General features: G+C 45.9%; 1 protein-coding gene across 1 annotated transcript in view; it reads left to right on the top strand.

The window, feature by feature from the left end:
- The window catches only part of LOC142575801 (frequenin-2-like), a 310775-nt gene that overhangs the window by 178229 nt on the left and 108970 nt on the right, over positions 1-23576 (top strand). The window contains exon 2 of the mRNA XM_075685463.1: positions 4505-4529. Coding sequence (XP_075541578.1) covers positions 4505-4529 — 25 coding nt within the window. The remainder of the gene's footprint in view (positions 1-4504; positions 4530-23576) is intronic.

Genomic DNA, 23576 nt, shown 5'->3' on the forward strand with positions numbered 1-23576 from the left:
TTTTGTTTGTATTTCTTGTGTTCCTTTTAACAGGTTTCAAACAAGCTGGTAATGTTTTGACAACTTCCTTCTTCTCAATGTGCGTCCGACTGTTGCGAAACTGTGTCGCGAAATGCCCGCCTTTTTAAGCGCATCGTATTCGAACAAAGTGGCATTTCTGAATTTTTGTTTGTTTGAGTTTTGTATTTCTGGAAACAAGTGTCGCTTCCCTAAGCTTCTTATAGTTTCACAGAAGCGGTTCTTTTCTTTCCGGTCTTTGTTGTGAAACATTTCACGACCGTTTTTTTTTGCTTTTTTTTTCTGCACCGCCGCTTTGTTCGCATGACGGTCTGCACGGCGGATAAGCCTCCACCCGATCCGCTTTACCAGTTGCCCCTTTCAAGCGGTTCTGCAACCCATTCTATAGCTCTAATGGTCCATTAGTTAGCTTCCCTACTCATTAGGTGGCCTGCGCAGCTCCATTTCTTCTTCTTAATGTTAATTAGGACGTCCGCTAACCCCGTTTTTCCTCTAATCCACACTGCTCTCCTCCTGTTCCTAAACCTTGCGCGTAACATCATTCGTTCCATCGCTCGTTGTTATGGTCCTTTGATTATTCACAAGCTTCTTTGTTAACCGCAAGTTTCTGTCCCATATGTTGGTGCCGGAAGAACGCAACGATTGTGTTATTTGCGCTTCAATTATAGCGGTTTGTCACAATAGCCGGGAGCTATTAGGAAGAAATTGCCGTTAGTTGTTGCGACCGCCGCCACTGTCACCCATCAGCCGCGGCTTGTATTCAATCTCCGGTTGTAGCTGCCACTTCGTCTACGATTTTCACTTAAATTCAAGACGGTGATTTGAGGTCATCTCGGCCTGTCTGGAACTGAATTCTTGTCACAATAACGCCGAGAAAAGAGGTCTGGTTAATAGGCATTAGGCGTTGATAAAAAATAATTTGTATTTTGTGAACAATACTTCCGTGTGGAAGCCGGAAAAATACAACAACTAATATTTATTAAAATCAGCTTTCTGTCGGCGTCCTTTTTCTTCTTGACATGACCTAGTCTCTAGTATGTACTTCTGGCTGGATTTAATAATAGACATATTCTCCATCTATTCCGTTTCTTTTGCTTGGATAGTTATTTAAAAGGTCCATCACCAAAATCGATAATTGGACAACATCTCGTTTGGTCCGAAAGTAAACTCATATTAAGAAAAGGAAAGACGGAACGCCGACCAAGTGAAGTGAGAAAAAAACACAAAATTCGTAGGGGACCCTAATCTGTGACGTAGGTGTCTCTTGGGGGCATTCGCACCTCGGCGTTGGTGTTCTTTAGGTTAACTTTAGGCGAACGCAATGCACGAACCGAACTTGGAGGCAACTGTTTTTCATTAATTACCCGGTTAAATATCATGTCGCCTTCTTGTGTGTGACGTCATTGGTGACGCCATTACTTCCGTTTTCTACTTCCGGGTTTCCAGGAATTTCGCCAAAGTCGTGCTCACGTGGCGGGTCTCTAATGTCTACGATTCTGTGCTTTGGTGTGTCGTTCTCAGTGATTTCTAATTTTAATTCTTCCAGACACTTCAGTAACTCAACTTGTAACTAAAATTATGCTCTGATATGATATCTATAATGAAACCCATGAAATTTGTACTGTACTATTCTTTCGCTATTTTTTCTGATTTATTTTAAGTTTCGTATCTGGTCGCCTCAGTGACTTCTAAATAATTTTAATTATTCCAGACATTTCAGTAACTCAATTTGTAACTAACCGTATACTATCCATAATGAAACCCATGAATATTCTAGTGTACTATTTTCTTCGATGTTTTTTTTTTATTTCTTTTGACTTTCCTCCCGCGTCGTCTCAGGAAGTGCGCCAGAAATGCTGCGAAAAACAAAACAAAAAAACAAGAGTGTCGCTCGATGCTCGTGCCACTAAAAGTGTTGGGAAGCACGTTCCGGCTTCAAAACACGGAAGCCTCGTTCACCTTGTTCAGAGAGTGAACAAGGGCTTTCATGTCTGAGCCTTTCATGCGTGTTACAGTTACACTTGAGAAAGCCGGTCTTGAAAGCACACACACACAAAAAAAAAAGAGACCGGGAAGCGAAAAAAAAAAAACACGGTAGGCAGCTTCTTCTCCGTGTACATTCTTCGCTTTTTTTTTTACGTTCGGCTCTCAACTACACAGCAACGGGCCCCTCTGCTGTTGCCCAATGCTCGCAGCGTAGGTTGGACCCGAATGGAGACGCTACGCTGTGTCGCAGGAGGGTCGCGCTCGTAGTGTAGTTTCCACGGGGTCCTGTCTTTATGCCAAGCCTTTTTCTAATTCCCGACGCCGGCGCTTCCGCTCGTCGCCTCTTCGTCTCGTTGCTCTTTCGGGGAGCACGCTTTTTCTGCGTTCTCTCTCGTCGCAACGGTGCAGTGCTTTCGAAGCTGCATCCGCCGTCGGCAGATGCGGTGACGAACGCGCAAAGTCGTGCGCTTATACTACGCGTAGGGTTATAGCGCGCTGGTTGGTCGGGGCTTCGAAGGACGCACTTTGGCATATATCCCGATTCAGCGTAGCATGAACGTCGGTAGTGTATTCGCGATTCAACATCTTTCACAGTTTGCCTCTGCAGGGTCCTCCAATACTTTTCTTCAAAAAATTATTGAAAAACCCCAGCGTTGGCGTTAGGCTCTGCGATGCCTCGAGCTTCCGCCACGCAGCACGGTTTTAATGAGGAAACAGTATAGTGCTCTCCCGTGTTGTCGCTGTGCTGCACCGCGGGTGGTAGTCTACACGGGCTCGTAAAGTCCTTCTAAGCCTCGCGTTGGTCGACGCTATAAACAATGTTTTTTTTCTTTTTTTTTTAAATTTTGATGTTACGTATTTCTTGGTTGAACATTTTCGTCTCAAGTCCTTTCAAGCCGGTACACCTCTCGTGTATTCAGTGAAAAAACCCTCCGCGGATCTGTTTACCGGCGGTCTCCCCCCCCCCCCCCCCGCCCTTCCCTTTCGTTGCTACTTTTTGTCTTTGGGGATTGAAAGCATGCTTTAACGTTATACGAGATTACGACTTAACAAGCGTCCTAAGCAAAGGAAATAGAGGCCCGGGAAGTTCTAAAATTGAGTCGCTGTTGCCGATAATATTATACCTGTTGAGCTGTGCCTGTTGGTTCTTATTTCTTATGTTCTTCTTTCGTCTTTATTATTAGTAGTAGTATTACAAGGTTGAGACGCGCTTTCGGTGTCATAAATCTAAAGCTAAATGTTCGAGGTACAACGCACTGGCAAAGCATTGAACGTTGTTTGCGACAATCGCCCGGAGGGCATTGAACAGCGCACTGAAGTGCTGGCGGAAGGCAACAGCTTTTTTCTTCTTTTTCGGTTTATTATCCGCCATAGTCAGTTTGTCGCTTACATCCACCCGAAAAAAAAAAATAAAGGAGCAAGCTTGTTAAGTACTCTTCAGTATCATCTCCTGACAATAGTCAGAAGGTGGCACGACTGAGTCTTTGCGCAGCGTCGCAGGCTGTAATATATGACACATCGTTAAATATAACTGCATATACCATGAAGACAAATTATGGATTTGAGACGTATAACTACAGAATTTTGTTTGTTAAAATGTGCGCCGTTTTTTTTCATTCGAGCAAAGCAAGGAAACGCCTTCTCGGCAGGTATTACTTGGAACAGGCGACATTAGTGCAGCATTCTAGGATGACTTCAGCTTAGACTTCCGAGCTGAAATCCTAAATTTGTGGTTTCTAATATAATGTGCACGCGTACTGTCGGGGATGGCTCACAGTTTTTGAAGACTATTCTTGATGCCTGTCTTCGCAGTTTGGCTATGGACACCGCACTCAGTTGCCGTTACATTTCGGTGTTCTCTTCTTCCGTCAAAATAGCAAGCACAAGTGGTCGACGTGTGTGTTTTGGGTTGTACTGTATCACAACTGAGTTCAGCAGGATAATACGAGCCTGTTGACGCACGTTTCAAAAAAAAAAAGCGAGTGTATGCCTCTCTCCAGTGTGTTGGCACCACTTCTTTTCCTTTACACCTAGAAGACGGCATTTGTTTTTTCATTTAAAGGAACGCAGTGCAGTTGCGCAGGTTGTCAACCTGAAGTGAAACGAGAGTCAGTTGACTACGAAACTTCATTGTCTTCCTACTTTAAATGATATTTTGAATGTTGGCCTAATTCAGCCAATGAAATGCTTCTTTAGGGTGCACAGCGCGTTTAGAAACCGTTATCGCGGCAATTTAACATTGTTCTCTGAAGAAATAATGCCCGTATCATGTGTCCAATGTCTGTTCTAATATCGTGTCGTAAAAAAAAAATGATGCACGTGCGCTACAGTTGAGCTGCATGTACTACTCTCGGCCGCGGGTTATCAAGAATTAACTGTAATATTCGAAGCTGTATGTGTGGACTACAACCACTCAGTACTTTTGATTTTCGAACTTCTCTACCTTGTTATCGCCTAAAAGCGTCGTCTAATACTTGTTTTTCTTTCTCTCTCTTTGCAGTTTCCGAGAAAGAAGTCAAACAGTGGTAAGCACTTCATTTTTGCTCTTGAGCACGTTTAATATTCTTCTAGGAACCCTAAAGGAAAATATTAAGTCGAGCTAGATCGATAGGCAACTAGTCTCGAAGTCAACCATGGTTTTAGGTCGACCAACATAACCCTTTGTCGCGTAGAGAATAGCCACCGAAGATCCCGCTGTTGTTTCTCAGCTTGAACTGCTCGCGCCAAAGCAGACGAATTGACGTGGTAACCACGTGACCTACGTCTATACCACCGCCGCTGAATCAGCCAGTGCTGACGTCGCACGAGGGATACCATAGTCCACAAAAGGCGCCACTCTGATTGCTCCGCATTCGCACGGGCTCTGCTCGTACCCCTGCGTGGATGTATACGACTGGCCTGGCGTTATCACCATTATGTTCAACGTGTGGTGTGTGCGGTGACATAGAACATTACCCAATGTGCTGTACCGTGTATAACGCGGAAAGGAGGGTGTTATTCGGGCCCCTCAAGAACACAGGAGTTCCTCACAGTTCTCTTCAGGACATTGTTTTCCCGCCCGGAAACCGGTTGTGTAGGAAGGAGGTCTCTCGCCTTCTGTTACATTACCTACAGGACACGGATTTGGCCTCCACATGGTGAACTGAGAAGTGACCATTTGTAATTGTGAGGTCTGTGTCTGATTATGTGATTTATTTATTTTAAGTGTCGCTACGGTGGAGCAATTGCCGGCAGCAACTGCGAGGCTAATCCCACCAGTAGCCTACAACAACTCAACTCAACTCAACTGTGCAGCCTCGTCATTTTCCTAGCTTACAGAAGCTCCGTCCTCGCTATGAATAAGAAAATTGTTATTACAGAAACCTGATCTTTCAATCTAGCTCGACGTAATATTTTGCTTTAGTGCCCCTTCAAATGGGCGGTCCGGAAGGATCCGCTTCGCCCTCATCCTCCGTGGTGGCTGCGGGAGAGGGCTCCATTTGCGGGGGGGGGGGGGGGGGGGAAGGTTGGCGGTCGCCTTCCACACTGCACGCATATGACGAATCGACTTCGTCTGTTTCAGCCAAGCAGTGTCAAATTCACTCGTCATTTACGATAATGCAACCAACTTAGTATTGTTCGCTGTCCTCTTGAGAAACGATTAGGTAATTAGTTGAAAATAACTAATTAAACAGCTTTTAAAGCGTTGATTTAAACGCATAATCTTCAATGTGGAACTTCTAGAGCCTATTCAGAAACATCAAATCAATTCCTTTCCGTGATGATAGCTGATGTGGCTTTTTTCCATGTCGCCAAGAAAGCGCAGGTCAATTAAAGAAATAAATTACCACGCGACTACGCGCTTACACGTAGTAGCGACATTAGTGCCCCCAAACATGTTACCGCCAAAGGATCTACGCTGCACGCAGAGCGAAGGCATGAATAAGCTCCAAGAAAAAAAAAACATGTTAGGCGATGGCCTCACCAGTCAACCGTCTCCAAAACCACCTCGCCCTTTACGCTGCCTGTCAAAGGCAAAAAACGCTGACAGAGCTTCGACGATTGCCATCCGTTATTTATCTGGTATGCCTATGCATGAAGCTATCTTGCTAGGGAAATATTTTTATTTAGTATTCTGTGTACAGATCTACCGACGCCTCACCTGGCTTCATGAACAAACTTGCAGCCCACGTGATTGTTTATCAACAGTGTGACTTTACAATTTCTGGCGACTTGCCAAGTGTTAGGTTGGATCGTCTGGAGGCCTGGCCGAACAGCAGCAGCAATGTTAGTAGTGTTATTTTTGATATTATGCTTGCCCATAACCTATAATTCAAATTGTACAAAAGCCAACGCGCGAACAAGGAACTTTCTGCCCGTTCTGGACGAAGTATTTCTAGCCCCGAAACTTTTCCTGCCATAATGTCTGCGTAGAACAAGGGTTACATCCCACGACAATCTTGCCAATGTATCTTTTCAGTAGTACCGCTATTTGCCGCCCTAAAATCCCCTTTGCATTCATTCAAAGATTACTCACGCGCAATAACACAACACTTAGACAGCTGCCTTATTTGTTTCAATGAAACTGACGTCTGCGTTCTTTGGAAGAGGTTTAAAGAAATATGCCAGCACTGCAGGAATAATTTAGTAGCGTATAAGCGGAAAAGAATACGCAAGCAAACGCCTTGGATGTCCCGCAGCATCATACAGCTCAAATGCGAAATGAGGTGATTAAAAAAGAATCGAGCGCATTCAGTTCGTATTCGCGAATTTCCGGAGCGGCTAGCACGTGCGCTGCGTGACTAAAAAATAAATAAAGAAAAAACTACTTTTTATATATGATGCCTAGCTTCATGAAAAATGATCCAACCAAATTCTTCAGCCACGTCAGACACAAAGAAACCTGTTTCGCAGGTCGCAGTCGGCGGCACTAAAACACGAATAAAATCACTGTACGTTTTAATAATTAAGTTCACAGCGTATTTTCGAGCCCCAGTGCCTGTGCGCCCATCGAAGAACCATGCCCCTTGCCAGCAGTATATTTTATCTGGTATGTTGGCGTGCTTTCTCTTCTACTAAACTTAGAAACTAAAAAAAAAAAAAAAACCTTGCGGCCCCGACAATCTCAAACGTGTTCCTGCGGCGCTACGCTAAAGCGCGGGCTACATGTAGCGAATTGTCACGGCGAACGCGGCGCAGCGAACAGGGGCGCGGCGGCAAGACGTCGAAGATGCGCTGCATAGCAATACATAACAGCGGGCGGACGCCGCCGCGAGTTCGCCGTGTTGGCGCCAGTTTTATCAGACTTAGCATACGCGTTGTGGTAAACGATGAAACAAATATAAGCGCTTTTTAAGGTGGCATATACCGCTTTTATAACTGAAAAATACCCCAACACTAGCGCAGACACCAACGTGGTTGCAGAAGACGAGAAAAGGCTGCGCGCGAAAGACCAGCATGCCTAGCGACCGGAACTGGCGCCTCCCGATTGGCTGTCGTCCGCCGCTGCGCGCTCGACGCTTCCGGCGGCCCGACGAAAATATTTGGAGAGGCAGGTCGGCGGCGGCCGTCAAATTTTCGCACGCCGGCCGTCGGGCGTTGGCCGCCCAAGGAAGTTCGTCGCACGGACGCCGGTTATTCGCTCCATGTATTCCGGGCTTAAGTCACTTCTAAATTTCTTGAAAATTTTTGGGTCTCGCTGTCGACTGGAAAACTTCCCGATGACTATTGACATAGTAGTTCCTGTTTAAAAAACAACAACTAATTCTTTGTGGTTACCACCCAATTTCACTGTTATTATCACGTTGTAAAGTATTGGAGCACATAGTATCAAAAATATTTAATGAATTCTTGGACGAGCATTCCTCGTTCCAGCATTCCAGCACGGGTTCAGAAATGACGACTCATCAGTTACCTAGTTTATCACGATAGTCCACACACTAGCATCATATCTTGATAACAATGGCCAGATAGATGTGAGCTTTTAGTTTTAGCAAAGCATTCGACCTTATACCTCATGGCCGCTTAATATTTATACTCAGAAATTTTGGCTTTTCAGAAAGGATTTCATAAATCGCTGCATACTTAACAATAAACAGTTTGTGGAAGTGAATGAACAAACACTTGGACTGTCTTCCAGTCACGTCTATGGTGTCTCAGGGGAGTGTCCTGGGTACCCAACTCTTCTTGTTATATATTAACGATATTGCAACAAATGTGTACTGTCGCACAAACATACTTTTATTTGCTGACGACTCTGTTTTGTACCGCAAGATTTGTACTAGCGACGACCAAATTGAACTGCCTTAACAATGCAGTTGGTTGGTGCAAAACACGGGGAATGGTTTCTAACGAGGAAAGAAGTGTCCTTCGTGTCACGTGTAAAAAAAAAAAAACACATCTTAACGCTTACACTCTCGGTTCTTTCCCCTTACAAGATGTCAGAAGCCAGAAATACCTAGGAGTTACTATCACTAATAACTTAACTTGGATAATGTACATTGATAAAAAATGCACGTCGGCCTTTCGTAAACTATGCCTACTAAAACGCAAGGTAGACAACGCCCCTTCATGCAATGAACTAATCAGTTACACTGCTATGTGCTATGATCAGACTTGCACTTGAATACGCATGTGCTGTTTGGGATCCGTATACTGACGACAGTACTAACAAAATTGAAGGAATACAGAGAAAAGCCCCCAGATTCATTTACTCAGAGTACTCTCGGCATGACTCTCTTTACCAACTAATAAAAGATAACGCTTTCAAACCCCTCTGCTTACACAGAGAATCTCTGTGAATTAAATTCATATGTACTGTCTGAAAAGCTTGGTGTAGACCTTGTACCTGCCACCACTAGTAAATACAGACTAACACGACACGTCAAGCCGCATTCCCTAACACCGTATACTTCGCAAGAACCGATATGTTTAAGAACTTCTTTTTTCTTAGAACTGTAACCGACTGGAATAGCCTAGAAAGTGTGTCAAATATTCACATTGAGTAAACTTCTTGAAATGTTATGCACGTGTTCTTTGTATTGCCTATCCTGCTGCATAGCTGTACTTTTTTTTTCACGCCTAGCATGCTTGGGCCCATTCACGGCCTGCAGTAAATAAATAAATAAATAAATAGAATGCAAATGTGTCATCGCTTCCATTTTTGCCAAGATATCTTGTCAGTTAAGGCCAAGACCATGGTATTCGATCCATCTCCGTTGCTCAAGGATTGCTCAGGCGTCCGATCCGCGTGCAGCATCGATCATTCCTTCGAGGCATGTTTAAGGACACTGATGTTGTTGCACCTAAGTGTGCAGTCACGTGGTACTTTTTCAAAGCTCGCGTGCTCTCTTTGTAGCGCGAAAAAAATTAAAAATACGGGATACATAATCACGGGAAAACATTTAATTTGCATATTTATTAATAGGCTCTGCAACTACTACATTGAAGCTCTTGCGTTTAAATCAATGATTTGATAGTTAGTTAAATATTAAATTTTAATGATTACTTAAGCTCATAGTAAAAGAATATATTGTATGTTGCTAAAAATGACTGCGAACATTACTAAGCTGGTTGCATTTTCGCAACTCATACATTGTTTCCTTAAAATTTGGTATGACTTGGCTGAAACACCGTGTATATTAGCCACCTATCTAACGGGTGCATACATATACGCTGGTTAACGGCTCTGTTCTCAGCGGAATTACGCAATGGAACGACAAAACCTACCTAAATATGTTCACTGCAACAAATGTACGCATTCAAGCGTATTGTTTCTTTGATAAAACAAATAGCTTTCTGGAAGCATTCGGCTATTTTGCTATATCGGCCATCATCGTCGATGGCTTCTGCAGGTTCTCTTTTTTTATATTAGACAAACTAACTTGTTTGGAAAACGTGCCTAAAGAGGAAAACAAACTGTTTAGTTTTCGTGAATGCCCTATTTTGTGTGGGAAAAGCAGTGGTGCGTGAAAGCGCTCTTAAAAGATTTTACCGGCCAAAATTTCTACCAGTCAGCAGTCGTACTTCCCTTAGCGAAAAGCATATCTACAGTACGGAGAATGGGTAAAAAAAACCAACACGTTATAGCTTGTAGTTTGCCGCTACTTCCGTGCTTCTCTATACATCAGTACCTTAAAGAAGTTACCAAAGACCACGCGAGCACTTAACTGACCCGAAACATGACTAAAAAAAATTGTTAAGCCGGAATGGGAGACTGGAAAATCAGCTATCAAAAAATACCGAAGGCAAGTATCAGCAGGAATTTCTCGAGCAGTCTCCGAAGCTAACTCAAAGTAATTTTAAATGTCACCTTCGAAGCCTTGCTAGACATACAAAGCATTCTAGCATTAACGGTTTTCGTACACGTTCTTTCCTTTCTTGCAACTTTTGTTAGCCTCGTGCACTGGTACACACACTTATCGCTAAAACAAAAAAGTGCTATTGTGAATTTGCTGTCGATTGGCGCACTAATTAACTTCCCATAATAAGAGATGAAGACCTTCCCATGTGTCTTTTGTCTACGCTAATGCATTTTGCCTCTGAATGAGATGTTCGAGGAAGCCTGAAACGTTAGAAATACCCATTGTAGTTTTACTCCACATTCAACTTGTCGAACCACTTGCGATGGGCGCACTCTTAAACGTTCCCTGAAGCACAACAAAAATAATGAAGTTACAAGAAGAGCTAGATGAACTTGACAGTTCGAAACGAATACTTCCTTTCTTGGTCCCCATTAGAATTTATGCACTTAGTCATGCCGCTAAGTATTGCCAACCTACTTCTTTAGGTGTCGATGTGGTCATATCATGTAAACGTGCACGTCATCACAACATCAGTGAACAACTTGGCCGTCGACCGTGGAGTGCTGCTGCTAAGTACTAGGTCGCAGGTTCGAACCCAGTCGTGGTAGCCACATTTCGATCAGGGCTGAATTCAAAAATCGCCGCGGGCTTTGAGCTTTTCTTTTTTTTTTTTTTTTGTAAAGCTTGGCACAAGTTAGCTGAAACACCCTGTAGCTATAGCGACTGGTGCAAAACGCTTCTCTTTCTATCTTTATCGGCGGACAAGCAGTAACTGGTTACGGAGGCGCATACAGCACTCAAACTCTCTCTTTATTAGGCAGCTCTGTCCAATGTCAGATACAGTTCTAATGTTATTAACCCGGCCTGAGCTCTGGTTAAATCTCACTGCATTTTATTCATTCATTTACAGCTATTTTGTGAGGATCGAGTGACCACTTATTTGGGCCGCAGCATCATCGCTTTAGTTTCAGCGTTCAATGGGAAATAAAATGTGCCCTCTTGAATACTTAACGGAACAGAGACGGATATTATTCCCCGCATTCTAGAGCGCTCTCCCAGTCAACACTCCCCTTCGACTCTATGATGATGATTTATTGGCATCCCCATTGAAATGGGTCGGAAACGAATAGTCCCCGACCCTGAAGTGCACCTAGCATAAAAATATGCACCTCACCGACGATGATGGTGATGATGACGACGATGATAATGATGATATTAATATCTATTGGCATTCCCTTTGAAACGGAGCGGTGACAATTAGTCACCTAGCCTGCTTTATTTATTCAGGCTTTAATAGATCTATCGCCATCTAGTCTCTTGCCTACCTGATCTCGACCTTTCGTATTTAAAACATGTCACTATATTGTGCGCGTCCTAAAGGACCCTAATAAAGTTTTTCATCCATCCATCCATCCATCCATATTGTGCCGTTACCTACAATCGCGAAATTCCGGGTCTGTCAATCTCTTCCCCGCTATCTTTTCCACTGTTACTCTAACCGTCCCTCTCTTTCTTGAAAAAAATGAAAAGTATATGGCAGCACAACCCTTCGACACAACTGGTCACTGCTCTTTACTGCCGCTCCACGGTATATCTTACAATCGTAGCGTCTTTTTCAGTCCAGGAGTGGCGCTGTGCTCAACCCTGTCTGTGGCCTTATACGGTTACACGAAACGGTTTTGAAAACTATCCGGTACGTTTTCTCGCGTGCGTCGTCCGACGCTCTTCTTTCGCCGGGAGCCTAGTAAACAGCTAAAGATATGCTGTCTACTGCACCGATACAAAAAACTGTAAAAAAATCTGTAAAAGGGCCTTTCTGTGATCCAAAGTCACTGAAGGTGGTTTGTGCCTGCTGGAGGAATCAACTTGGACGTTTCTAAAGTGGCACGCTGCCCCCCTTCCTTCCCTCCCTGACTCTCTCTCTCTCTTTTGACTTAGCATTGAACCCAGGAACTGCTTAAAAGGAGCGACACAGAGAGACAGCGACCACGCCGTGTAAACGCTGCGCGTGCGCTTCGCCAGCAGCATAGTAAGCAGGATGCAGCTTATTTTCCGAAGCGGGCTTTCAAATGCAAAAAGTGAACTTCGCGTTCCCAGGAAGCGACTGGCTTTTCTACGAATAACGCGACGGGGCGGCTGTCCTCGCTCGTGTTTGCGTTTGCCCCGCTTACCCGCTCGAGTTAAAGCAGCAAACACTTTGCCATTTCGCGCCTTAGCAACGACAAACGTAAACAGGGTGAGACCCGACTACCGGTTTTATCGTGCTTTTGACAGGCACGCCGGAAGTCTGCACGGGCACTCGGAAGCCGTTAGGCGGAAGCGTTGTGGCGAGCGCAGCAATGCGCTTTCGCCCTTTGCTGCACCACCTCGTGCGTACGGAAATGACTTGATTATATCTCGAGGCAATGATCTTACAACACATACTTAACAGAGCCTATCTTGCGGTGTCAAGTGTCAGGTGAAATGAAGAATCTCGAGTCAACTGTCATGTGGAAGTCACTGCGTTAAGTATGCCCGGTTGGCTTATGAGGTATTACGCATCGAATATTACACATTTATTACTGACATTATGAACACAACAGAATGCATATCCGCAAAAAAAAAAAGCGCTGGACCAATAAACAAGATAAACAAATTTGGGGCTACCACGCGTGTTTCACTCGAAGCTGATGTCGCGTTGGCTATGTGCCTCGCTTTATGTCGAATAAAATATTTTTGATATATATGACGCACATAAACAGTCGCAGTTTCGTCCGAAAGGCGGAGCATCGATTGCGAAAGCAAATTGGTAGACAGCTATACGGTGTAAGGATAGTAGTTTTATCGCTCGTATTAACTTGGAAACATTCGCTTACTAACTAATTTAAGAGCTATAGCGTCACGCGCACACAGAGAAACATGAGCACATCTCACCCTATGACTGCGGACCATCGCTTTTAAAACGCTGGGGTGAGGAAGCACGGCAGCAGCGAGCGGAGTGACCTTCGTGCTGTCTGTCGATTCAACGCAAACTCTGCGGCGAGTACACAGCACGCACACAGGTACGAGCCGCCTGCGGACGACTTTCACGATAGGGCGCGCGCGACCGTGTGTGGCCGCGCAAAGTACGCAGTTGCTGCCGAAGTAGAACGCCGACCTTCCTCCCTACAGCGCTGCCTCCCCGCTTTCTCTCCTTGCGCGCGCGAGTTTGAGCCACGATCATCGGTTCCCCTTGCACGTGGTCGCTAAATACGCAGTTGCTGCCAGAGAACAACGCCGCCACCTCCCTACCTCCCCCCCCCCCCCCACCGGCTTTTCGCGCGACGGAAGACAGTGCGTTTCATCTCGGCCTTTCTCCCTTGCGCGCGCCAGATTGAGCCGTGATCGTCGGCTCCCCTCGCGCGCAACATACGGCGACGGTGTTATCGCCCTTGGACTTTTTACGGGACATCACGGCGACGGCGACAGCAGATACGTGCCTGAATTTTCCGTACAACTACTATCGCAATAAAGTCAAATTTCGTCACGGGAGCAATTGGTGGCCAATTAGCCTTGAATGCTCAGTTTGCCACGAATAACGACGAAGGTTATGTGGACTCAGAAACGACGTAGGTGAACTGCGAAGTGTCGTCTACTTTGAACGCTGACAACAAACCTGCTTGTATACGCGACTTGGTTATTCATATGGTTACTGAAAAGCAATACAAAGCATTCAAATGAAAGCCACCCCTTTATTAGCGAGTATAGCAAATATTATCTGTTGGCTTAGTTGTCTCGCTGCGCTTGCTTTTCTTGTATTGGAACGACTGTATCAACTACGACACCAAAAAAGGACCAGCAATCAAAAATAAGACTCGCAAATAAAAAAAAGGGGGGGAAGGGCACGAAAGAGCTCAAGAAATAGACAATGTAGAAGTCGAAAAGTATAACCGGTGTTGGGGGGGGGGGGGGTCATAACGACCAGGGCAGTGGTAGTTGAAATGGGGAGTGGGGAGGTTTCGCGGAATCTCAAGTGTACCTTCAATCGCATATCTCTAACTGTTAGCAAACTCGGACAACTCAGCGTCCTATCGTCCGACGCGCGCCAGAAAGAAGTGGAAGCCGAACGTCTCCCTTGTGATTCCAGCTTAAGAGCAGCTGCCTGCACGGCGTTCTTCGTATATGCGACATAAAGAGGAAAATACCGGCTGGCCTGGTGTTGAAAGTTTCGCAATAATCGCTTTACACTTTGCCCGTTCCAATTTCCCCTGAGCGTTAGGCAGGTCGGATGTCCCCCTGTCGCCTGCCTAACTGCTCCTCCAGTCGCATCGCCAGCTGAGCGCCGAAGCTCTGGTTTTGCTTTCCCGTTATTGAGCAAGAGCTATAGCGTCGTAACAGGTTACGACCTACAATGCTGGCCGTTTGTCCTTTTCTTTTTTTACCCTGCTATAACCATTCTTAGACAGTGAAAACCACTACCATACATAATTTAGGAAAAATACCAGTTTGCGGCCGAAACTCCGGGTAGTTTTTCAAAAATCTTCTGTAGCGAAGTGACCAGAAAGTTTATCTTCTGCTGTTCTGTGCTGGAGGAGTGAAATATGCATCGAATGCAGTCAGTTATTCGACAAACTGGAAGCTTGGTAGCGTTTATAGCAAAAGTTTTCAGAAACTGCAAGCCACCACTGCGACGCAACTATATATGTGTAGAAACAATCCCACAATTCCACAGATGCATCCCCGTTAAAATGTGTAAATCAAAACAAAGCAGCGAAAACGTGACGTGTCGTCCTGCGTCGTTAGAGTTATTTTCTTATTTTTCTTCTTTTTTCTTACGGAAATGTTGGCCCCTATAGCTACTCCTATTCCGACTTACTACAGATGTGAGCAAAATGACGCAAGTATCTCGTACAAAGGTGAGAAATAACCCGCCCTGGTGGCGTAGTGGCTTTGGCGTTGCGCTGTCAAGCCCGATGGGTGCGGAATCAAATCCCGGTCGCGGCGGCCGCATTTGGATGGTGGCGAAATCAATAACACGCGTGGGGGGGGTATCGTGCATTGCGTGCACGTTAAAGAACGCCAGGTGGTCAAAATTATCCCGCAGTACCCGACTACGGCTTCCATCGTAATAATATCCTAGTTTTCGCGCATAAAACGCCACAATTTATTTCTGAGATTTGAGGTGAAAAATAATTGACTCGCTGCTGGAATCTTTGTGAAGCGAAGCTTTAGTGCAGCGGATTAATTCACTCCTTTACAGCCGGCGGCGATTCGTGCGATTTCGTTTACTTTCATTCTATATGCAACGTGAAATTTTATGCACTATTTGTGTTTATCCACCCAACAAGGTCAACTTTATTATCATGCAAATTTTATATTCATAATGCACCGCACACTTCTAAAGCTGTGCCGAAATGCAAACACCCCATCAGGCGGATTGCACAGTACTACACGTCTATGCGGCGATGTCATGGGGACGAAGGCGATGCGTGGCGTTTGTCGAGAGAAGACTGGCGAGGCCAGTTGCATGCACACGGAACTACGACACGTTAATAGCTAGATTTAAGGATTCATTCTGTGTCGGTTGTCACAGTGACACATAACCATAATGTATTATTGGCCCAGAATGCTCACACCCCCCGTGACACATACCGATTGGCTAAATAAAATAAAATAAACCAGAGAATCAGTGAATCCGGCGAGCAAGGTGTAACTCGTTTAATCCGCAAGGTTCTTACATGAAGCTTCAGGAGCTGATAGTTAATTTTGAATTTGCTGACATGGCGCAATGGCGTACATTGCCCTAAAGATGCGTATAATATCGTTCTCTCTTCCAGTAATAAAGTTTTCGCGGGTGCATTTCGTTCCGCATCTAGTCAAGCGCTGTCTGGCAGAGTTGCTTGCTACAGCTGACTCGGGATCTCGGAATTACCTACTCGCTCGAACGCTCGCGGAGCCCTGTGACCTTGTTACAGATACTCGGACTCAGAATCACTCGTAGTCATACGGACTTCATTAAGTCATGCGGACTCTGAAACACGCCATTTATCTGTTTCAGTCACGCGATTTAGACTTCCTTGGGCTCACTCGCACTCTCTGTACTCCGATAAAACTCATGACTGTACTCCAATGTAAATAATTCTAAAGGTCTTGATGTTCGAATCTTCTATTTTTTTTTTCACGGCGAAAATACATAAGCCGTTAGGCCGTCCTGTCAACGACGCGTATATAAACAGCTGTCTCAGAGAACATATACGGGCAGTTTAATGAAGCTTGCTCCGCTTTATTTGACGTTACCATCTACATAGCCTTACATATAATCCCAACGGTCCTCAGGGTCAGATCCCTTGCCTAATTAGGCTTGTAGCCGGGCCGTTCACTGCTCAGCGGTGGCCACCGCCGCCGCGCTTTCGATCGGGCATTGTCTTTGGGGCGGCCCATCCGGGCCGCGCTGGGCGGTGGGCTGTTTACAACGAGCCGAAAATGAACTGTTTGCTCTCGCACCGTGGGCTGTGGGAGCGCGCGCGCTACCAAAGGCATAACAACGGTCCGCTTGGGTAAACCCCCATATAGCAGCTCCGCCGCGCGTGAACGCGCCAGAACGGCGTCCACGTGTAAAAAGCAAGCCTTGTTAGCGTGCCTATTCTAAGTTTTAGTAGCTAGCTGAGAAACCCTTGTTTTCCTCATCTTCTACCCAGCCCATCTCTCCACTTCACGAAACAAAATAATCAGCTCCTCTTCCTCACCTTTTTGTTTCTTTGTTTGTTTGTTTTTGCTTTGTTTTCAGGGAAAGAACTGAGAACTTGACAATTTGCTATAGCGTTCAAGAGCTAATAAATTCCGAGCCGCTAAGCCATCTTTCTCTCCATCTCCTCTATCTCCTTCCCCTGAGTTATGTTTGCCGCCAAGCAGCAATTAGTTCAGCTGCCTAGAAATAGTACCACGCCAAATGGGGCTTTATAGCGCTATGGCTTGCTGTGCCGATGTTTACTTCACGGCATTCTTTTCGATGACAGCCATGCTATATGGGGCAAAGAAGGTGGTGAGCAGTCACTTAGTTCATGCAGCCGTATAATATGCTATACCTAGAGGAAGCCATGGGTGAGCTTTCTTACTCTGCTTCGGTGCCGAAAAATTGAGCAGGTTGTAATGCGGAGAGAAGAGTTAAATGTTGCTTCTATCGAGCATTTAAAAAAAAGTGAGATTAGAATGTCTCAGGGTCTTGCGAAATCCTTGTATTAGGTGAGCGGGCGCTAGGTAACATGCAATAAATAGTCAATAAAGAGGTTTTAGATCAAATAATTTGATTAAGAAGCCATTGACTTTTGCCATTCTACGAAGTTGTTAACATTAAGTATACTTGGTGATTTTTTTTCTTTTTGCTACACGTTGAGATTTGTTGGCGTACGACTCAAACAATTGACTTTACCCACCTGCGCGAAGCCTGTTTATTCACTGTCTGAAGTAGACCCAATGACCTTGGAACTTGCTGCGCGCGGACGCATGCAATGTGTTTGCAATGTGTCAGATAGAGCTCTGCGCCACCAAGTGGCTGCACCATGCAGCACGTTCCAGTGTTCGCTGTCAATTCAGCAGCAAGTCATACCCATAGTCAAGCAATATAAATACCTCGGCGTATACATAAACGAAGGAAAGAATGGCTCAAGTACCCACCAAGAGAATCTGAAAGTAAAGGGGAAGCGGAATGGTGCAATAATGAAACACAGAACACTGTGGGGCCACAATAAGTCTGAGGTGGTACGTATAATCTGGAAAAAGAGTAATGGCGTCAGCGCTAACGTTCGCAAATGCCATTCTATGCTTAAAATCGAATATCTTGTCGGGGTTGGAAGTTAACAAAAGGTCGGTAGGCCGATTGGCTTTGCGAGCCCACGGTAAAACCATGAAGTAAAACCACGGTAAAACAAATGAGGCAGTACAGGGTGACATAGGTTGGGACTCTTATAAATTCAGAGAAGCACAGAGCAAAATAAGTTTGTAAGAAAGAGCTGGGAACATAGATCTAAATAAATGGGCAGCTAAAGTGCACAAGTAACTGTATTTGCAAAGCGTGGACACAAAATGGAGGAAGAGGTCGAGAAAGTTGGCAACGAAGTACAGGGTAATTGGAACCGTAAATGGACGACCACAAGTCATCGGAAAGAAAGAGAAACAGACAGTTAATTGGATGCGAAGAATGGAAACAAAACGGGCCATAAAGATTTACAAGAATCAGAAGAAAAATTAGAAGGGAAAATCTGTACGAATACACAAAGGGCAGTGCCGTGCTATTTGAGGCTCGAGCCTGTTGCTTAAGGACAAAAACGTACCGGATCAAATAGTTGGAACTAGATGAGGCATGTGTATGCTGCAGCGAAAAGCTGGAGACCACTCAGCCCAAACGGAATGTGAAAGTATTCACCCAGTGAGAGCCGTAGGTGACATACACTGTCCAAAAGCGCTTGGGTTTAAAGTGGACCGAAGCGCCAACCGGTCTGCAGTCAAGATAAGCAAGAGACGTTTAAAGTATTGGTGAAAAAAAAACAGATCTGGGAAGAGACTGATACGACCGGATCTCTCACAGTCATAGCTGGCGGTACAAGGTAGATTTTGAAGGGGGGAAGAAAGATTGAGATGGATACAAAAATGCTAGACAAAAACCTGTATAGCATACCCGATTTAATCAATCAGGCTAGGTCACCATTTTTCACCGCCCCCCTTCAAAGGGGATTATATTAAAACATCATTTTTCCCACTTGCACCTCCGCTCATTCGGCAAGGCGCCCAGTCCGCTTGCGTTTGCCCGAATACCGTACACGCTAAAATCTCTAATGACGGCGATCGCATGACCAAGACGGCGTGGCGACGACGATATGACAGTGGATGCAATATAGCGTCCTTATGATGACGACGCAATGACGACGATGTCCTGACAATGACGGCAAATCACGATTGAATGACGACAACACGGTCACGATAGAATGACGAACTAGGGATGACTTCGCTGGATCGACGAAAGTGGTGTGACAACGATGGCATGACGACAATGGGATCACGATACTGACGTGATGACGATGGTGAAACAACAGCGGGACGACGATGACAAGACACCGCCAGGGGGACAATAGGATGACGACCAGTATGTTATGAGAGTGGCGTGACGTTAACTGTATCACGAAACTTGTATGACCATGACGGCATGATGAGAATCTGATGACGTAGCTGGAGGGACGATGATGGCACGACAACGACAGCATCGCGGCGACAGTCTGACAGCGGAGGCATGATAGCGAGTGACTATACGGCCTCACAAGGGCACCATAATCATGATTGAATGGCGACAGTATGAGAACAATATAATGACGAAGAAAAATTGACGCCAATGGGGACGACGATGGGATGACGTTGCTGCAGTGATGAAAATAATAAAATGACAGCAGCGTGACTACGACGAGATGGCGACAACTGTGTACCGACGATGGCGTCATGAGGGCGGCCTGACGAGAGTCTGATGACAAAGCTGGAATGATGATGATGCAATGACCACGATGGCATCATGACCCCGACCCCTAGTAATCCAAGCTATTTCGACCATTAGGTCGCAGTAGAAATCGTGACGACGGCTTGACGAGAGTCGGATCACGAAGCTGGCATGACGACGAATGTATGACTACAACGGCAACACTATGGCGGTGTGACAACAAATGCATGGCGTCTGTATGGCGACGATGGCGCGACGACGATGGCATGATGAGAGTCGAAAGACAAAGCTAGAATGGCGGCGATACGGCAGCCATGGCAACACGACCCCGAGCCCATACCATTGACCCACGACAACTTGGGCAGTGTAACATTAAACTTCATTGAATGACACTCATGTGTAAACATCAGTTGCTTCGTCCCATGTGAGGGAGTCCATGTTTGCCTCCTCTTGACAAATTGCGCGTGTGCCACGCAGAAGAAATACAGCGTTGGGCAACGTGTCGCATGACGCTCGATGAAGTAGGCTACGTCGAGCTGGTTCGCGAACCGTTACTTTTTTTTTGGAACAACCGGGAACTGAATCGGAAGCAAACCTGCATTTGTTTCTGCACCCTGGTTTCATTATCAGTGAACCGCCCGTCAGCGCGAACGCACGTCGTCATGGGCGCGATCGAGTACGTGCGAGTGTGACCACAGGAGTGTGCAACTGAGTGGCGTGGAAGTAAGTGCATGTTTGTGGACGTGAGTATGCGTAAACGTGATTTTGAACAGAACTCAGAATCGCTGCCACCGAGCAAGATCAAACAGTCAGCTGGTAATTCACATGAATTTAAAACCTGTGAGTTCGAATCAATTTAGCAAATGGGGGCTTCCATGAGATTAAATGAAGCCCGATTCCATGGTTCCGTTAGTATGAGTGAGTCAGTATACGTGGCTCAGAGTAAGCGCGAATGGGTGCGAGTCCTTGAGTCTAAGTGGACCTGCCTGAGTCTGAGTACGAGTGAACTATGCTTAGTACGGCCTTGGCGAGTCTGCCTCCGACTTAGCCCGACTGAATAGAATTCTGGTGTGAGTCCGAGTGAGCTCAGCTGAGTAGAATGTTGGTGAGGGAGTCCGAGGGATCCCTAAGCAAAACATATACATTTTGGGAGTGAGTCTGAGTGAGTAGCATTTATTTGGCCGATTTCCGTTTACGTGTTCTAGTGGTGGGCAGCGCAGCCCTGACGAAAGACAAAAGGAAGTACACGATACGATCCGTTTACGGCTAATATGAACGTAAATATAACCTAGGTGTTACTTTCGCACGCGTAACTCTATGTATAATTCTTATAAGGCAGTAACGCGCCAATGGTAAATACGATTGTTTGAATTCTTGCTAAATAGAACGAAGCGTCATTCGCAGATTCCTTTGCCTCTGCCCGAATATCGACCCATTTAAACCACGTCTGAAAACTCCGCTAAGAGCTAGTAAACTACTCCTGGTGACAGACGTAGAAATAAACAAAAAATCAAAAGAAGCAAATAAGTAAATAAAAAGAAAATTGCGATCACGCGCACGTAGGAAGTCTAGCTAAAGTGACTGCGCTAGAGTCGCGAGTGGAACAGTGCGATAAGGCGTTTCTGCCGGTTGTGCCCGAGGTTGTGGAATCGATTTCCGTCCTCCGAGACACAAAAGAAGAGTGGCCGTCTAACAAGATTTCGGCGCGCTTTAAAGAGGTAGTGGTCTAAATGTATCCGCTCCAGCCGCTGCTGCAGTATAGCGCGTCTCTCTTCCACGCGCCATGCTTGCTGCATTAAGGACGCCGGCATCTTCTTGTAGTTGTTCCCGCTCCACATGTAAGTTAAAGCTAAATAACAAGACTGGGATGATTGTCATAGACAAGGCGAACTTTTATGGGAGGAGTTTCTTTCGAGGAAACAGCTTCCTCGAAAGAAACTCCTGCCATAAGAGTTCGTCTTGTATATGACAATCATCCCAGTCTTACATACGTATAGAATGTCTTGCTGCTGGATCAATTTTTATGAGTGTATGCGTTTTTCACTTGCGTCTCAATAAAAGACGGCTGAAAAGCGTTCTTTTCAGGCGCGACTATCAGATGCATGTAGGTATAGTAGGTATAGCATAGATGTGTTGCTGCGCTGCGGATGACCGCATACCGCTACGTAATATGGGCGCCAAGGGACGCGAAACGCATATTCAGGGCGAACATTTGCCCTAGGTGAACATATTTTATGTTAGGGGTGCCTCTTCAATTTTGGGGTTGAATTTCACGTTGCTCTTGCTTTTCTAACCATCTCGCACTCTCTCTCTCTCTCTCTCTCTTTGTATGTTTTCTAATCTGCAGTGGCCAGACTAAATGAATATGGATACCGCGGATTCGTTTACGTCATCTACCGTGTCTACCCGCGTATAACTTGATCTCAATGATACCTGCTCTCACCAACTCACCGCCTTCGCTCCATCCTCTCGCCTTTCGTTTTCTCTGCACGATAAAAAAAATGAAAGGGAGTGAAGTCATTTACCTGCTGTGATGATTCTAAAATCCGAAGGAAGGTATACTCCCTCCAATAGAAGATGTTGATTTATCAGTTCTCGCTGTTTTGATCGCACCGCTGGTACGATCTGCTGGGAACTTGGCGCTGACGCCCGTGGTTGTACCTGGGTCGCAAGCCCCAAGGGTAGCGTTGGCCTGGCGGCCTGGGGTACAACTGGAAGCATCCGAAGGTCCCGGCAAAGCATGAGTCGACTGGTAACAACCAAACAACTTGTTTATTTTAACATCGCAAAGAGTTGGCGGTCAGGTTTGACCGAAGTAGAGAGACGGGAGAGCACTTTACTCAACAGAAGAAATCGGAGCCCTCCTTTTGGCGTCCGGGGGCAGCTGTTTTTATACTCTCGCAGTTGAGGGCAAGAAGGAACCCCTCAAAAGACGAGCACGTGAATGTACAATGGGCTAATGGTGACGCACACTGTCGTAGCGCTGCCGTAGCACCATGTCGAGCACGATCTCGTAGCACCCTGTCGTAGCGCTGCCGTAGCACCATGTCGAGCACGATCTCGTAGCACCCTGTCGTAGCGCTGCCGGTCGGGCACAATGACTGTAATGAGAGGATGATCCCTGCTTTCGCATCGCCTGGTTCGGGCACAATGACTGGAATGAGAGGGTGATCCTTTGCGGTCGCATCGCCGCAGTCGCGCCTGGAAACACCTGGCGATGAGCGTTGCGGCGACGACGATCGGGCCAAAATGTCTGCCGCCCCGCCGCAGTCGCGCCGGCAAAACCACGTGTCGCAGGCGAAACGCAACAGACCGCCCCGCCGGGGGAAGGAGATCCCGATGGACAGGGGACTGCATCCGCTGTCCGGAGGGATGTCGCTCGATGATGCTCCTAACCGAAGTCGGGCGTCCCTCGACGTTTCTTGAGCGCAGCGCACAGAGAAGGCCTCGTTCTCTCGTTCAGGTTCGCACGGGACACTGCAAAGTGACTTCGGGAGAGTTCACATTTTTGTCCTCGTTCCCGGCAAGCGTTAGAACTACGCTGAAACTCAACCGCTCAGTCAGCAAGCACGGCACAACCCTCACTAAGCCCTGCCAGGCTCTTTCCCCTTTTTATACCACTGCCTAGTTCCTTACAGTAGTCTAGCATCACTCAGAACGCGTCCACAAATTGAAAAATTGCACTAGAAAGCATATCATCACTTTGAAACACTAAACAAAAGCAATATGTTAAAAAAAATCCTGCCTCAGGAAGAAAAACATCAGTAACAAACAATTTTGAGGCTGATTCCTACGTTAGGGGCTTCGACTTAAGCCATCGGCGTTACCGTTGAGATTCCCCTTTTTGTAAC

The sequence above is a fragment of the Dermacentor variabilis genome, chromosome 1, assembly GCF_050947875.1.
Source record: "Dermacentor variabilis isolate Ectoservices chromosome 1, ASM5094787v1, whole genome shotgun sequence".
NCBI lineage: Eukaryota > Metazoa > Arthropoda > Arachnida > Ixodida > Ixodidae > Dermacentor > Dermacentor variabilis.